Here is an 18,162-nt window from a genome sequence, read left to right on the forward strand (position 1 = left end):
TATGGAATAAAAATTCAAAACATTTATTGCTTTTTTGCTTAATCTTCTCTGTATGTGGGGAACTTGTGGATCTCTTTGTTAAAAGTTTAAGGATGGATTATGAACCAGTTTCTCATGAACTCCCTTACTTCTTTGTCACTCTGAAAACAATATCCTCCCAGTGCCTCCTTCAATAGTCCAAACAAAAAGAAAATGCAGGGAGACAAATCTGGACCATACAGGAACGCTATAAGGTTTTCCAGTAAATTTCAGCCTGTTTGTTCCCAAATACTAATGGTTATGTGAGACTTGGTGTTGTTGTGAGGAAGAATCATAATATCCCTGATTGGCTGATGGGCCTTTTGTTCCTGAAGGTGAATTTCACCTTGTTTCAAGAACTGGCAGTAGTACTCAGCATTTACTCTACAATGTTATTGGAGAAAATCAATAAGCAGTATGTCTTTCCAATCCCAAAAGATTATTGCAAGGACTTTGCAGCTGGTGGAAACGTTAAGGTCAAGGCTCATTACTCCTTTATAGGTCAAAACTCTCCATTTATATGTACTTCATACTCAAAGATTTTGACTCCAGTGTAGTGATGGATGCATGTCTCATCACTTATAATTATTTGATGCAAAAAATTATTTCTGTTGTAGAAATTGATTTTGGTGCCTTTGACAAATTTCCTGTTGGGCCTGTTTCTGATTTTGGGTCAGAAGCCTTGAAACCCACTTTGCAGAACTCATGGTGCTTTGTGATAATGGAATGGGCTTTTTCATAGTTTAAAACCACTTCCAAAGCAATGTCATGAGGTATAAGGTCTTGATCATCTTCAATGCAGTTGTGGAACAATCAATTATTGTCACAATATTTGATTGTTCCACAACTGCATTGAAGGCTTGTCCTTGACTGCCTACTGTGACTCATTTTCTGTGGTCTCACACTTTCCTTTAAATTTGCTGGCCCAGTCGTAGACTTGTATATGTGATGTCAAATCTCCAAACTCTCAAGCTCTCCCGTCAAAATTTTTAAGGGTTTGACGTCCTTCATTCATTTTGTCTTTCATTCATGAAAAACTTCATGATAATACTCATATGTTCCATAACCAATGATGGAACCTCTTACTGCATTATAATGCTAATGGCTAGAGAGACTTGAATGCTGAGATGGTTGGAGTATCCATCTCTTCTATCAATGTCCATCCGCACTAGTCCACTCATATTCCTATGCAAGATGTGAAGACAAAAATCCAGTAGATTCTCTTACAAAGATCTAGACAGATATCCTCATAGATTATTTTTGTGTTACAGATTGAATATCTGTATACATAAAAAAACTGAATAACTGATGACTCTCTATAACAAAAAAAAAAAAAAAAAAACATTTGATGATTTTGTGATTACAATTTTTGTGTAATACATTTGAACTGAATAGAAAAGAAGTTATTGTTCATTGTTTACTTATAAGAAAACATTTTTTGTTTATGATAGAGCACTTTTGATTGCTATTACATTGAACTTTATTGGTTATTGGAACAGAAATTTAATCATAATTGGTAGTTAGTTGGTAGTTTTTTCAGTCAGTCTTGGTTGAATTTAGTTTAATATTGTTCGTGTTGCATTAGTAACTTTACCAAAAGGAAAAAAAATCTGGCAAGATTTGAGTGAATTTATAAGACAGACTGATTAAAGATGATTAACCATTTTGCTTGGTATGAGTTCATACAAGAATTCTGTAAAAAAAATTGTAGAGGGGAACATAATACTAAAGTATTTTTACTGGTTTCTAATATAATGAGTTATATTTATCTGTGACTTAATATATTTATCTTTGAATTATTCAATTCAGTCATTGTTATGATCATTTACTTTTTATTCACTCATTTGCAGTTATTGTATTTTAATAGTGCATTTTTCAACTTCTTTTGTGTATTCTTTATCACTTTTGGTAACTAATTTTTTATGTCTAAACCATTTTTTTAACAGACTTAAAAAAAGAGGTGCTTAATTCAATTTGTACTTTGCTCATGACAAAGTGTACTATTTTTTGTTTGAAATCATATACATTCTGTTGAAACCACATCTCATTCAAATCAAAATATGCAAACATAGCTTGATAGCTTTTACCATCTACTGCAACAGCTTCTCCTTGCTCATTTAAAAATAAAATGATCTAACGATGCCACCAGCCCAAATTTTTTAACCAAACAATGAATTGTGCTTTGTTTTGGCTGATTATGCACACCATAAGTATTGCGAAATGCACAATACATAGCTTTAAAATACCTTATTTTGATAATAAATTTGTATGATTTGTGAACCTTGTTAAGGCATGTAGCAATCCATGATGATTTAATTTGTTCCATAATATTAATTTGTCATAAAACTTCTGAAAACAGATGATGCTTGAAAAACTGAAAAAAAAAAATCTTTGCCACCAAATCAGTCAATTTTTTTACTTTCAAACCTTCTTTTCAAGTGGGTGGTTTTTTAAATACTATCCACATTTTAAATGATATTTTTACATAATATAATTAAAAATAATAAGACTGATGCCAATAAAAGACTAAAATTTGAAAATCAACACTATTCAATTCTTTAAATTTAAAAGTGAAGTTCAAATTTTCTAGCGAAGTCTGTGCCACATTAAGTTTAATTAGTAGTTTATATGTATTAAAATCAACACTATTCAATTCTTTAAATTTAAAAGTGAAGTCCAAATTTTCTAGCGAAGTCTATGCCACATTAAGTTTAATTAGTAGTTTATATGTATTTCACAACTTCAAAGAGATAAAATGTAAAGAATTAATAATATAGTTTTTTTTTACTTGCAAGTTAACCAATTAAAATGAATTTTTAGGTTATAAGGACATCACTGAACAGTAAGCAATGTTAAGATTTGGAGGCATGAAAACAAAGTAGTTTCTGCGTTTTGTACGCTAGGAGGAAAAAATTTGGAATGGAACTTTGTAAATTTTTATGACGTAGTTTTTCTATTTAATAAATTTTGTTTTGTGTTATAGTTGAAGTTTTATTGTATAAATCTTTGAGTAGTTCACTCATTATGACATCACGTAAAAGAAGTGGTTCTGGTTCTAAACGACCATTGAAAGAAAAAGTTGTGACAATATATGAATCATTTTTAAAGGTAATCTTTTTTTATAATTATGTGGTAATTTTTTTTTTGTTTCTCATGAAATTATGACTTATAATAAATGATGATTATGTTTAAAATGTTACTCAGTCATTGTGTTGTCTTTTTTAAATAACTGACATTAGGTTGAAACATCAAAAAATTATTCATAAAATTTATTCTGCTTACTTATATTTTAACTGTATTTAATTTTCATTATTATCAAATTAATTTCTGATAGTATTTTTCAATTATTTTGCTCATAATATGAATTTTTATTGCATGTCCATGTATTGTGAAATTTCTCTTAACAGACACATCCCAGTACTGGACTTCTCTTAATAATAGACACTTTTAGAATTTCCTGGCAGTTTTATAGTGGTATTACTGGATAAAATACTTCTCAATAACGGACCTTCTAAATAACATAGAGGGACAATGAATTTACCTATAGAAAATGTTCAGTCAGTTCTGAAAAATGGATAGCAGGAATAAAAATTGTAATTTTCCTTGTTTTTTTTTTTTATACTCAGTACAACTAATTTATCTGTGTAATTACATCACTTCCTGCCTAGACATTGTTGATCTTATGATTTCAATCAGTTCATCATTCAGCATGATTCATCATCAGTTGGTGTGCAAGTGTGTGTATATTGTATATTGAACACGTGTAATATTTTTGTTACAGTATAGTACTGTATTTTACTTTGAGTACATTACCTATATATTATCTATACATATGTTTACTGTATGTTCAATTTTGTGTATTTTATAAAAATTGTTACAACCATTGTTAAAAATATTCAAAATCATAAATGCTTGAGGTTGAAAAAAGTAGCAGTTATAAATGTCTATGATGAAGAAAAACTCATTGTGCGTAATAAGGCAAAATGTTTTGATGTTGGGAAAACTGAGTTAAGCGATATTTTAGAAAGCAATCTTGACACCCTAAAGTCATGGACTGAAAATTACAAACAATTAAGCAAACTTGCATTTCCAAAAATACCAGGCATAGCGGTTGATAATTTGACTTATGAGTGGTTTTGTAGAGCTCATGCTAATAAAATTCCGGTCTCTGTAACTTAGATAAGTGAGAAACCCCCAGAAATTGCTAAAGAGCTTGGTTATTGAGTATAAAGCATCATTAGTTTAAAGCAAGTGGTTAGATAAATTCCAAATTAGACATAATATTTCATATAAAAAGGTTTGTGGTGATGCTGGTGCTATAGATGACAATTTGGTGTATGAGTGGAAGGAAAAGTTAAATGAAATATGTCTTGGAGTTATAATAAAAGAAATATTTTTAATTGTAATGAGACTTTTCTGGGCTTTGCTCAGTTAAATAATGTGTTTGAAAGATGAAAAATGTACAGGGGGGAGATAACAAAAGAAAGACTGACTGTTATTTTGGCTGTGAATGTCAGGTGAATTTGAAAAATCACTAACAATTGGCAAAGCTGTAAAGCTATGATGTTTTAACAGCGTGAACATAAATTCATTAGAAATTGATTGCTACTCAAATAAAAAATCTTGGGTGACTAGGAGTATATGATGGACTAATTGCTGAGTTTTAATTGGGTGACTAGGGGTATATGATGGATTGATTAAGTTTTAATCGTAGAATGGGAAAGCAAAATAAAAATCATACTATTCTTTGACAATGCAAAATCCCACTCTAATTTAGCTTAGAAAATGTAAAACTGATATTTCTTACTCTAAACACTACTGCAGTATGTCAACCGCTTGATCATTCTGAACTTAAAAATTCAGTACAGTAAAAAGGTGTTTCAGTACTTATTTTTTTATCGGTGTTGGAGAGAAATAACATTTATATACTCCCCGCAAGTGGAGGAGTGTCGGACTTGCACAGGTTTGGCTAGATGCTATTTAGAGCCTATGTGTGCCCACACCCTACTGACTAAAATTTTTAGTTCATGTTCCTCTCCACCCAAGATCGGACCAGCAACTAAGCATATTATGACCTCAGAGGTGCCTTTGAGCAGGGGTTCTAGAGTCCCCATGCCTCATTACCACCACCCATCTGCTTAAGCGCAGATGAACGATGGCTCTGCAGAGGGCTGTTCACCATTCCTTCACTCTCCAGCCCAGTTCTTCACCTGGTCTTAGGACTTGATCTGCATCATTTCCGGACCTCAGTCTTCTCCAGTCCTAAATCTCTCCCAGGCCTCTGATCACTCATGAGAGACAGCCCACCTCAGTGACCTGTCCTCTCCCTATCAGAGCTACCTGCCCTATCAGCTAACTCACGATGCACTCTTTGCCATCTATGATGTTCTACCCTACTGTCATCTCTGTTCTTCCACTGAAGTATTTTTGTCACAAAACTAGATAGCACCGCATATTTGCCCTCTTCTGATAACATACATTGTGTATTACCTCTACATCTAGGTGGCTTGTCATACATGGCACCGGACTCTATCTTCTACCCATCTCTCACAATCAAAGACTATATGCTGTGAAGAGTCATACTCCCCACAGTAGAGGCAGTCTCTACTCTTGCGTCTCTAGCTCTTCTACGCCCGTTTAAATATGACCGAAATGCCCCATGGCCAGTCAGGAACTGGGTTAACCAGAAATTCAGTGCTTAAATCCCTGATCGACCCAAGGTTCGATCTGCCAAATCAGGCGATGCGTCCATCCACCTGTAACACTTCTGTCCCATCTGTTTTGCCACTGGTGAATCATTTCTGTGTATGTTGAATCTTTGCGTTCACTTCTTATTATTTTTATTGTCATTTCCATCAGCTGTTGCACTGTAGGCACAGCAGGAACCACCAATATCGCTTCAGTTGACACTTAGAGTAAGGGGATGTCACCCTAAGAGCCGCCCTCCTCTGAATCCCCTCAAGGGCATGTCTGTTCCTATCTATCTCAAGGGCTCTCCCCCAGACAGATATACTATATAAAATAATGGAATTAACAACCTGGACATACACCTTCCTCCTAGAAGCCCAGGACCCTGTGATATTGCTCAATATTCGACTTAAGTTCTTGTCACCAGTCCAGCCCTGACACTTTTGTCTCCCTCTTCTATGGTCCAACCAAATGCCCAAATGCTTTGCCCCTGTGACCAATTGGATTTGTCTTACTTCGACTTCAATCGGAATATCTGCCAGAACCCTTCTTCTTGCCATTACCACATATATCGTCTTCTCATAGGACAAGGCAAGTACTTTATCGACCATTCATTCACTAATCAACCTTATGACTTGCTTTGCTGCCATGGACACTTGTTCTTTATTTTTGCCAACACTACTAACGCCAGATTGGCAAAGGCCACCGGTACAACCCCTTCCAGAAACTACAATTGAAGGACCCCATCATACACTAAATTCCACAAGGTGGGGCCCATGACGAAGCACTGCGGCACCCTACCTGTAACTCTAAATCTCACCTGCGAGTCCTTCAAATAATATGTGTGGTATTCTAGAAATCTTTGTACATCCATCTCAGATAATTATCTCTCTCTCCCTGAGGGGATGGAAAATAGCATCCCAATGTATCATATTAAAAGCATTTTGTGTATCAAGGATGACAACAATGGGTATCTTTTGTATTTGCTAGGTACCCGCCGTTGCCTCAGATAATGAGAACTTATTATCTGATCTACCACATCCAGCACAGATCTATCATGATGAAACCCGAACTGGTATTCTGAAAAATCTCCTCTCCTTTCAATATTATCACGCAGGCCAGCCTCAAGCATACGTTCCAGCTGTTTGCAAATATTATTTTATAGACAGATCTGCCTGAAAGCACCAGGTGATCCTTCCTGACCCGGTTTCCTGATTAAGACTAACCTAACTTCCTTCCAGCTGACAGGGATATAATCATCTCTAAGGAGGCTGTTCAACATCTGCAGCATTTCCCCTATTACCTTCTCCACCAGTATCCTGATTTCTACTGGAAGTCCATCTGACCCCGGGCTTTTATGCAATCGTATCCTTCTTCCGGTCTCGATAAGTTCATTGAGCTCAAAGTATTATCACCTGATACTATCTCCTCATGGAAGGAGTCCTCGTACTGAGGGAACAGTTCCCTAATATTTGATTTTACTTGATCTTCCATCAGTACAGGCAGTCTTCCAGTGACTCCCAGTAACTATTCTGAAACCTCTGCCCCACAAATTTCGGTGTAAGCCATTACATAGGTCCTTCCAGCACCTCTCCTTGGCCTTGGGCTCTACTCTCAAAGACTACAAACAAGTGATCAGACAATGAATCTTCTTCCAGGATTTGCCAACCTGAATATTCTCTAACATGATCTTCTGAGATGAATGCCAGGTAGATCACAGATTGAATTTCCTCTTCGGAACTTGTGTCACCTTCTCCATTTATGCAGGTCAAACCTAACATACTGACCCTGACTCTTAACTGATGTCGTCTAATGGTATCAACACTTCCTGCAAAATCTGGGCATTTTGCATTAAAATCCCCTACTATTAATAAATTTCTCTACCTGTGTCTAGTAATCTCTTCACAAAGTCCATCCAGAAAACTTATAAAATCTTCCACTCCAGTATTAAGGGATCTATAACATAAGAAAAATGACCCAAATATATATAAAATGACCCAAATCAGCCCATACATATCCATCACCAACTCTGGTTGCTACCGTCAGAATTCCTGCAGATGGAAAATCAATCCCCACTCCTTGGGAGCTGTCCATCAACCACACAGAACCAGTAGTTGCCTTTATGTTTGGTTCAGAAAGGAAGATCACATCCACATTGTTATTAAAAGCCATTTCTCAGACGCCCTGTGACCTTCTGCTTCTGCCTTTATTAATTTGAAGAAATCTCATTTCCGGCTCTTGCACTTCTGTTTTGTGGTCCCCCTTCTCACATATAGTATAGTCTGTAGGATCTACACATTAGGTCTGATGATGCCTAGGGTTGCTGCAGTTAAAGCAGTTATTACACCCATTCACTCTGGTGCAGGTGGCTGAGACATTACCTGCTCCCCAGCGCCGATAACAATGGTCTTCATCCTCTCATATATAGGCATGGCAGTGTACCCACCCAATCCTTATTCTTTGTTTAGCAGCACAATAGCTCATAATCACAGTGGTGTTTTTGTCTCTCCAAACCCAGGACGAATGAACACCTTAAAAACCTCCTCTCCACCAATAAATGTGCGACTGCATCTGTTATTTCCTGCATTGATGTTTCAATATCAATATCCCTTATATGAACTATTGTTCTACAACTGTTTCTGGTTTTTACGTCAACTTGTATCTCCACTGCCTTGCTTCTGAGTACCATCTTTAGCTCTTCTTCTTTATAACCCAAATACACAACTTGTCATTTGATCCTTTTCTCAGAGATAGAGATAGGACATCACCTACCTCATTCCTTCATTGTTCTAAGAAGATCTGCATATATTCGACTTGCTGCCCTAATCACTGCAGTTATGCTTTCTAGAACCGTGGGAGGGGGGGTAGATTTTCTAACCCCTGGTGTTGTTTTCGCCTGTAGCGTTTTCCCAATATCACCACCCTGACCTTCTCTTTTCTTCCTCAGGTGTATCAACATTTTTCTGACACACTTGCCCAATGTGCCATCTTGTAGCACATAAATCAGCGACGGAGAGTCTACAGTTATTCTCCTCATCGATCCCAAAATCACACTTAGGGTTTTCTCTTCCCCTTCTCCAGAATTAAATATCAGAGAATCTGCTTTTCTTAGTAGTATCTTCTTCTCTCCCCATAATGGTAGAGTCTTCTTTAATGATATCCCCTGACATAACTTCATTGTTACTGAATCTAATTTCAACTGTATTCTTCCCTTGAGAGACATCCATAAAATAGCATATGTTCCTTTCTTCAGTGCACAAACTTGTAACTTGCTGCACATCGTATCAAGAGGCCATCTCCTTGTTATCACCGAAATAAGTTCTTCATCTGGAATATCTTCTTCCATTATCATTCTCAAGTCCCGCACTCGCTGCTCCTCTGTTTGGGTTGCTTGAGTGATATTAGTTATAGGAGGCGACATCTCCTTCAATGATGTGAATCCATCGTAAATTTTCTGCAGTTCCTTCCAATGTTTCATGATGTTTTTCAATAAATCTGAACTGAGATAATGTTTGGATAGATCTGGGTGGGGTATAGGGATAGGATAAGGGAAACAGGAATTACAAGGATCATAAGGACTTAGGATCATAAGGATAAAGGATCATCAGGACTTAGAATACTTCTCTTACCCAAAGAAAGATGAAATTCTTCAATGTTCTTGTTTACTACTGATTACCAATGGCAATAAGGTTGTTCTTCTTAAAAACTTAATAAAAAGTTAGTCCATTAACCAAAAACTGATTTTCTTTCACAAACTGTTTCACAATAATTCCATCAACACTTACTGTACGTCCAAAACAATCAAACATCAAATAAAACCATCCAAAAAGTTAAAAAAACTGCAGAGCGAACAACAACACATCCATACTGACTGAAGTCTCTTACTCAGCTGTTACAGTACTTATGTCAGCAATGAAAGTTACGGATGCTGATGAGCTTTTTAAAAGGATTAATGTGTTAGATGCAGTTTATGAATTTGTATGTCTTAAAGCAGATTACTACTACTACTGCTACAGGGAGAAATTGTTTTGTAAAAGCCTCCACAAACTAACTTCAATTCCGATATTAAAAATCTTACTGAACCAAATGAAAATTCTGTGTAACAGAGTGAATTACAAGAACTTATTGAACCATTTGGAAACTTCTAATTCTTTCATTTCAATTTGGTAGCTTCTTAAATCAATATTTTTGTAGTTTACATTGTCTTTATTCAATTTTATTATAGTAGAGTAATTCTATTCTCTTATTTTATTGGTTGATTAAAGATGTGCAGTATTATTTATTTTTATTCAAATATGAAGATAGAGGACATTGTTTTATTTTCAGAAAAACAGTAAAAAAAGAACTTTAATTTTACAAACTAAATTAATTAGCAACTATGTTTTTTGTTAATTTTAATTTACATGAAATAATTATACTATACTGTTGTATCTAAAGTGATTTTTTTCTTTTCTGTACAATAACCGAACATAGTACTGTATATACATATCCCTGAATATCGAGCATCATTTAATAATAAGGGTAATAATGAGTGTATCCTACCCTCATGTAAAAATTTCAGAAAAACCTAAAATTGTTACAAAAATCAGAAATTTTTACCATTTTTGTATATTTTTTACTTTACTAATATAACTGGAAATATAATGCTTAAAAATCAATTTGATGATATTATCAGTAAATTATTTGAATGTTTAAACTATCAGTGATTTCTGTTAAATCAGAAATGGATTAAGAATTTAATGTAAGAAGGAAATGTTAAGAATTTATTCATCAGCTTTACAGCTATTGCTGTGTTGTATGGATTTCTGCACTTATGCGTGCATGCATATTTTAGAGTGTTTTTTTTTTTAAATTATTTTTGGTACTGCTACACTTTACAGATGGACTTATGAGGGGTGGCTGAAATCTAGTTGCACAGTTGTTTGAAACTTGCAAATGAAAAGAGGTATATAGTCAATTGAAACAAATATAACATGAAAGTACATTTTATTTGTTACAAAAAAATTACATTTAGTTTTCCATCGGGTCAATATTTATTGCTGAACATTTCTCCCAATGGTGAACCAGTTTACTTATTCCATCATTGAAGAATGATACTGGTGGTCTTTCCTTGATTTACCACCTCACTGCTTCTTTCAGTTCATCATCCGTAGTGGAATGAATATCCTTTCCTGCTTAATTGAGGAAAAGTAAACATTGCAGAATGCCAAATCAGGTGAGTATGGAGGTTGTAGAATAGGTTCAAATCTCAACTTTACAAGAGCACCCACTGCAAACTGATTTTATGATAGCCTGATTGTGCAATAATGTATCCTCGTTTTTTCAATATGTCTATCTGAGTGGTTATTATCAAAACAATTTATCTACCTCATTTTGGTGCTTCTCATCGGTCACAGAAACTGGTTTACCACTAAAATTTTCATCCTCAGTATTCACATAACCAGCTTCAGACACAACTTTTTTTTTGCCAACATACAAGTTCTTTGATCAACAGTTTCATCACCATAAACGTCTTTTAGATGATGCCAAATATTGCTATTGTTCACTTTTAATGCAGTTAAATATTCAACCATTGCATGTTGTATAAGGCATATTGACATAGCAGGTGTACTCCACTCCAAAACAAGGGCGACTGAAAAAAGATGAGAGTGCATGGGTCAACAGGTTTTGGAATGTTGGTAGTTGGGGAATGAAACCACAAGATGGCAGCATCTATCATTTTTAGTATAATCTTTTCTCATTATGTTCCAGTATGCTTTACATTTCAGTTTCCCCATATAATAATATTATTTTTAACATATACTGCTAATACATTACTGAGTATGGTTTTATGTATCAAATTATGAGATTATTACATTGTGTTTGGTATTTTATTTTAGGGAGAAGACCTAACAAGGAATCCAAACTTCTGGGATGAGCTGTTTCTTCTTTTACCTAAGGTAAATTAGATCATTGTTTCCTCTTTGTCTTTACCTTTTAGTAGATCATTGGTGAATTCCCTACACTTACCCCAATGTCTTTTTCTTTTTCCTGTTTAGCCTCTGGGAATTACCGTTCAGGTATTACTTTAGAGGATGAATGAAGATGATATGTATGAGTGTAAATGAAGTGTAGTCTTGTACAGTCTCAGTTTGACCATTGCAGAGATATGTGGTTAATTGAAACCCAACCTCCAAAAAACACTTGTATCCATGATCTAGTATTCAAATCCATATAAAAGTAACTGCCTTTAATAGGACTTGAACGCTGGAAGTCTTGACTACCAAATCAGCTGATTTTGGAAGACGCGTTCATCATTAGACCAACCTGATGGATACTTACCCCCAATGTCATTACGTATTCTTCTCATTTCATCCTTGCATAACCATTCTTTCCATGTTAATTTGTCATATACCATATTCTGGTGGTCATAACCTGTCCTACTTCAGTTATTCTAATCTACATTTCCAATCCTATTTTTCGAGCTATTATATTGCTCTTCATGTTATTATACTGTTTATTTAATATGTGTTTCTGAGTTTATGGAGTGAGGTTGATTCATTTTCCATTCTGTATGTTGACTGATAAATGACGAATTCTTTCAATGTGCGAGCCATTTTTATATATCTATGCATAAACTTCTAAGACGTACAAGTATTTTGTAATGTGGTTCCCTGGATATAATGAAAAATTAGTAATAAAAATGTATGAAGTGCATACTTTAATTATGAATGTTATTGTGACTTTCTATAACAGAAAAAAAGCATCAGGATTTAACCCTCATAACTGAGTATTCACATACTGTTTATTTTTCATATGCTCAGTTATTTATACTGAAATATAACTTATTAATTTTGATTTTTTGTTATTTTCATTTTAATGATCATTTATGCTGCACTAAACACTGTTTTATCCTTTTAGCGTATTGAAAAATATTGGTCTAAACAATTCAGCTTAATGTAGTTGTGAGACCATTCCATGTTTTATAGACTTCCAAACTTTTTTTATAAACTTTGAATTTATGAATTTTGAACAGTTGTTTAAATGCATAAATAAATGCATAATTTATTATTTAAGGGTTCAATCAATCATATAGTAGAGTTTTCCAGATATTTCAACATTTTTTCAGTAATAAAGAAAGACCCTAAAAAACTATTTTCAAAAGATTCATTTTTTGTATGTTTAACTTTTTTTTTTAAATTAAATTAACTTTTTTTAAAATTAATAATTGAATATTTATCACAATCATTCTATTTAAGTAAATACTTGTGTGTGTTGTTCTATTTAAGTAAATACTAGCTTTTTTCTGCCAGTAGCTGAGAAAATTTGATTTAGCTACAGTGTTAATATTTGATATGAGTTATCATTTCCTTGTTTTCAGTTGACTGTTCTACCTGTTTCTTAAAGGGGTAAAATAAGAAGAGGTCAGATGGGGTAATTTCTGGACTATAACAAGAATGTTATGAACTTTGTAGTTAAGTGTTTCAGTTCTTGTAGCTCTTCATTTTATGGGAATGTCCTAGCAGTATTGGCGAAGAAAAAGTTCTTTTGCTTATAAATCTCATCACCTTTAAGTTTTGTTATTTTTACTTTGTCTTTATGGTAGCTGATATTGATCACTTAAAAATTAAAATTTTTTTTCTGTAGTATAATTTACTCTAATTATCAATTTCACCTTGAATAAATTCATCAATGTAAGATTTCAGAACTGAAGTTAAAAGTTCAATTAGACATTCTGCAAGTTGGAGAATTATGGTTTCTTTTAAAGTAACATACAATGTATTTGCTTTCAAAGGCTTTCATTACCTATGTATCTGTTACTAGTAATAAATTCATCCAGTAATAAATTTGTTATGATTCTGAGACCCAAAAACTTTTATCACTGAATTTTATCCACCAAAACTGTTAGTTTCAAGAAGATTGCCATTAGTAACCGAGTGATAAGGGTTATTTTCATATATATTCATTAAAAAGCTATTTTTAATATATGATTAGTTTTTGAAAGTGTTTTACAGTCTATTTTCATAATCCTTGAACAATAATATATTTCTTTTGAAAAACCTTTGTACTTTGCTGAATGTTTCTGAAATTATATGGTCATTGAAAAATGTTATTTTGCTGTTATTTATTTTTCATAAATATCTTTCTGGAATGGAGACAGGTTGTTGTATTGTAAAATAGTGTTGCTTTCCTTTTATATGCTTTTAAATATATGTATTTACATATTTTTTTTTAGCCGCAACAGTTGGAAGCTGAAATACTTCGGCTGCAGGGTGAAAAATTATTGGCTATTAAAGATAACATGAATGCTCTATTTTCACAGTGTATTGAAATGCTTGGTAATGAACATACAATTAGAGTAATATATGCACTGCAGGTGAGATTAGATTACTTAAGTATGTGTTTTTTTTAAAGTATTATTGGAATCATATTAAAAAAAAAATGAATACTTACATTTGTTTAATAATATACCTTATTCCACTGGAGAGATAATCTATCATTGTTGATGAACATTATAATATTTTATTTTAATATGCTACTTTAAGGATTTTGTTTTCAACTAATGTAAGATTATTGTAGAAGTGTTGTATGTTTCATTTTTTTTTTGTATGACTATAATGCAAAGAATTTAGGCATTTGTGATTATAAGTTAAATAGAGCACATTGACTAGAAAAAGTTAACTGTAAACTGCAATACTTGCATTGAATATGGATGTGTTGCATTATAAGAAAAATTATTTATTCAAGCTAAATTAAACAAAAAGAAAATCATAAAAATTAACGTAAAATAAATTGTCAAGTGAGTTAGTGAGAAGCATTTTTAAACAATGGGAGAAGAAGAAATGAAAATTCTGAGGGCATATGTGGAATTTAAAAAAAAAATTGGAATGAAAGAGGCGAAGCAAAATACATACACATGTAATTGAAATTTCATGTGTGTATTATTTCAAGAGTATTATTATATCAACTATAATTCAAATTTTTTATATTTCATATTTGTCACCAATTTACCTCATGGCAAATTTCATTGTTTAAAAAATACTCATCTGTAATTTACATTTACATCGTGGTTTACTACTTTGTTTTTGTGCAGTCTTTTTATAATACATTTTTTTCTGTTAATAAAATAAAAATAAAAACAAGAAAGCTCTCATCAGAGATGAAGTTATAATAAAGGGAGTTGGAGGACAATAAATGGAAATCTAAGTGAGTAAAGATTATCATATTAAGATGATGATGAAGGAAGAGTTATTGTATATTGCACTGGAATTGATGGCTAATTGTAAAAGATTGTAAAAGATTGGCTAATTGTAAGGTGATTGGATAAATTAAGAAATAAAGAGAGCTTGAAGTTTTAAATTTGAAGAAAGGTGGAGGGAAAGTAATCAGTGGGAGAAAGAAATATACAAAAATAATAATCTTTAAGAAGCAGAATAATTTGAAAAATAATTAAGAAGGTGGAGGTTTATAAAATTTTAAGTTTTTTCTGAAGCGAACCGCAAACTTAATTTTATTGCACAAAAAAAGCAACTTTAAAATAAACTTTTCAAAATATAAATCTAATTTGATTTTTTCCAAACATTCAAATGTTAAATTTGACCAACTTTCCATTTTTATATTTTATACTTATTTGTTAGTATTTAATTTATTAGCATACAGTCTAGTCAGATATGAGGAATTAGATCAGAAAAATTTCTGTTAAAATGTTGAAAATAAACAAAATTTGTATGGGTGCTTTAATAAGCATCCTTACTTATATTTATTAAGAGTTAATTTCTAATGAAAGCTAATTTTCAAGAAGTTGAGAATTAAGCCTAGGTCAAATTTTAGTTCACTATGATCAGCTGTTGTTCAGATATCCAATACTCATTCAAAGCAGCAGGTAAGCTGTCTTGGAAAAGTTGATAACTTAAGGAATTGTTATACTAGTTTAAATTTAAATTTACACTTTTAATAAAAGAATTTATCAATCTGAAAAACAAAATCCTCAGCTAATATCTTACTTAAAAAATGATTTCAGTGAGTTTATATGATTTATACATTTTTTCATAAATTTATGAAGAAAAAAAAACATTTTTTTGTTATGAGAAAGTTAGAATCCTATGAATTACAACAGTATGGAATTAAAATTGTGATCTTCCGAAGTTGTGTTGAAATTTAAAAAGGTTTTTAAGTTAGCAAACTAAATTCAAGAAATAATTGATATGAACATCATTATTATGAGTAATATCATTGACAACCAAGCCTTTAAATTTACACAATACTTCAATTGTAGTAGTATACAATTAGTTTACTTTATGTGCAATCATTTAATATTGCCCAAGTCCATGATGAGAACAAAAAAGCTTGTCTAAGAAATGAGAATACAAAATTATATTTTTCTGTAACGTAAATGGTATGTATTTTATTTTTTAATCACCATTTGAAAGCTCAAATCAAAAAAAAAAAATCAAAACAGTTTTTTCAGAATTGTGATTTGTGGTTTTTTTAGAGATAACTAATGAAAAGCCCAGGAAATGTTCACTTTACACTTGAGCAATCACTTTATATTTTGGAGCCAATAGAATCATACCTTTCCATGTATATTGATGTTGAAATGTTTAAAAATATATTTTAAACATATGATATGATTTAAAATATTTAAAATTATGATAAATTTCCTTTGTAGTTTAAATTCTTTTAGGTCCAGGCAGTTTATCTTAGCGTTCATGACGAAGCAAGTTTTATATTAGTAGTGATTTCTTAAAAAATTCCTTTCCAATCCTCAATTCTCCATTATCATTTGTTAGTTCCCACTCTGCAATTAGGCTGAAGTCCAAGTCAGTATTTTCCTGCAGTTAATCTTTTACTTCAATAAATTTGTGGATGAAAATCACAAAAAGATCAGTGTTATTGCAATTCATAGTCACACAAGTAATTGTGCATATCTATTTTTCATTTCTTCTTATTCAAATTACTATTTCACTCCTTTCTTGTTATTATTATTTTATTATGGGATATTTCAAACCAAACATTACTGGATCAGCATTAGATATTTGTGAAGATTTATAATTTTATTTTTTTTTCTTATATTAATGGTGTACCAATGAAATAGCAGTAATTTATCATTGTTTCTACTGGAAATGTTTATACTGATGTAATTCTTTTGAGACTAAAATTGTTGTGTTAGAAAAATTGTGCAGTCAACTTTGACTTGTTGAAAATCTTTCTGCTTAAAGTTCTTTTGTTTTTAAAACTTTTTTTACATATTTCTGTAATTACCCTGTGAACACATTGGAGTCATTCACATACAACTATAAATTACATTTCATTAAGATCAGGAAGTTGTGCCATTTTTCATTTGAAGGAACTTTTTACTTTGAAGATTTGTTACAACAAATATTTGTTGTAACAATCAGGTTTTCTTTTACTTCATAAAACATTTATAAAATTTTCTCTGGATATATTGAGTTTTTTGCTGCTGCTCAATTTCTAAATAGCTCTGCTTCCTGAATGATTTTAAGAGTTTTCTTTTAAGTAAAAAAAAAAAAATATTTTCTCAATATATAATAAAAACTATAAAAAAAGGGATTTAAAATAATAATATATAAAAAAAGGGATTTTAAATAATAATATATAAAAGAATGTTATATATTATTTACCAATAATTTATTAAAAAAATATTCACAAATGTTCCATCTAATCATAAAAATAGAATAAACATATATGTAGAACTAAAAATCCAGAACTTCAGATATTTTTTTATGATTACTCATCAATGTATTACAACAATTAACAGAATAGAGATTTATGAAAAAGTGTTATAAATTTATAAGACAAAAATTATAGGGCTGCATCTATATCCTAAATAATGTGTGTCTATCATTAATTTTGTGTGTGTAAATCAATAGGTTTTTGTGATCAAACTTACCATATTAATTGAATATACAGTAGATAATAAGCATGTAATGAGTCAGTGGCAACTTTATTGTTATCATTATCATCTGAATTTTTTTTGTGAAATCATTTCCATGTGATAGTAGAAAAACCATACAGTAAGTATGATTTCATATTACATGAATAAATGCTGCATATGTTCTGTACCAAGCCTGAAATTGAAAATTTTACAAGTTGTTCAGAAATTTTTATATATCATATTAGGAAAAAAGTGGACCTAAGTGAAAATGTTACATGATTTATGTTTTATTACACATGATTTTGTTAAATATTTTTTCCAATTGTAACATTCATGGATTTAGCTTACTAACAGCAACAAAAACTTTTACAATGAAAAGCTTCCAAATCCTAAACATTTTTAGCTATTTCTTGAATTGTGATTTTTTTAACACAGCTTTAACCTGAATGTTTTCCTTTTTATCCCCAAAACACAAATATAATTTTACGTAGATCATTTGTTCAAGAAGTATAAAATCGAACGAATGAATTGTTGATGGTTGGCGCACAGCACCTGGCTCACCACCATCAGTCCACTGTGTG

General features: G+C 32.0%; 1 protein-coding gene across 7 annotated transcripts in view; it reads left to right on the forward strand.

Moving 5' to 3' along the window:
* The window catches only part of LOC142325343 (armadillo-like helical domain-containing protein 3), an 81,738-nt gene that overhangs the window by 10,760 nt on the left and 52,816 nt on the right, over nucleotides 1-18,162 (forward strand). For all 7 annotated transcript variants that reach the window (XM_075366980.1, XM_075366979.1, XM_075366975.1 and 4 more), the window contains 3 exons: nucleotides 3,002-3,126; nucleotides 11,586-11,645; nucleotides 13,922-14,062. In XM_075366980.1, coding sequence (XP_075223095.1) covers nucleotides 3,043-3,126; nucleotides 11,586-11,645; nucleotides 13,922-14,062 — 285 coding nt within the window. In that variant the 5' untranslated portion in view covers nucleotides 3,002-3,042. The remainder of the gene's footprint in view (nucleotides 1-3,001; nucleotides 3,127-11,585; nucleotides 11,646-13,921; nucleotides 14,063-18,162) is intronic.

Source organism: Lycorma delicatula, chromosome 5 (genome assembly GCF_047948215.1).
Source record: "Lycorma delicatula isolate Av1 chromosome 5, ASM4794821v1, whole genome shotgun sequence".
Taxonomy (NCBI): Eukaryota; Metazoa; Arthropoda; class Insecta; order Hemiptera; family Fulgoridae; genus Lycorma; species Lycorma delicatula.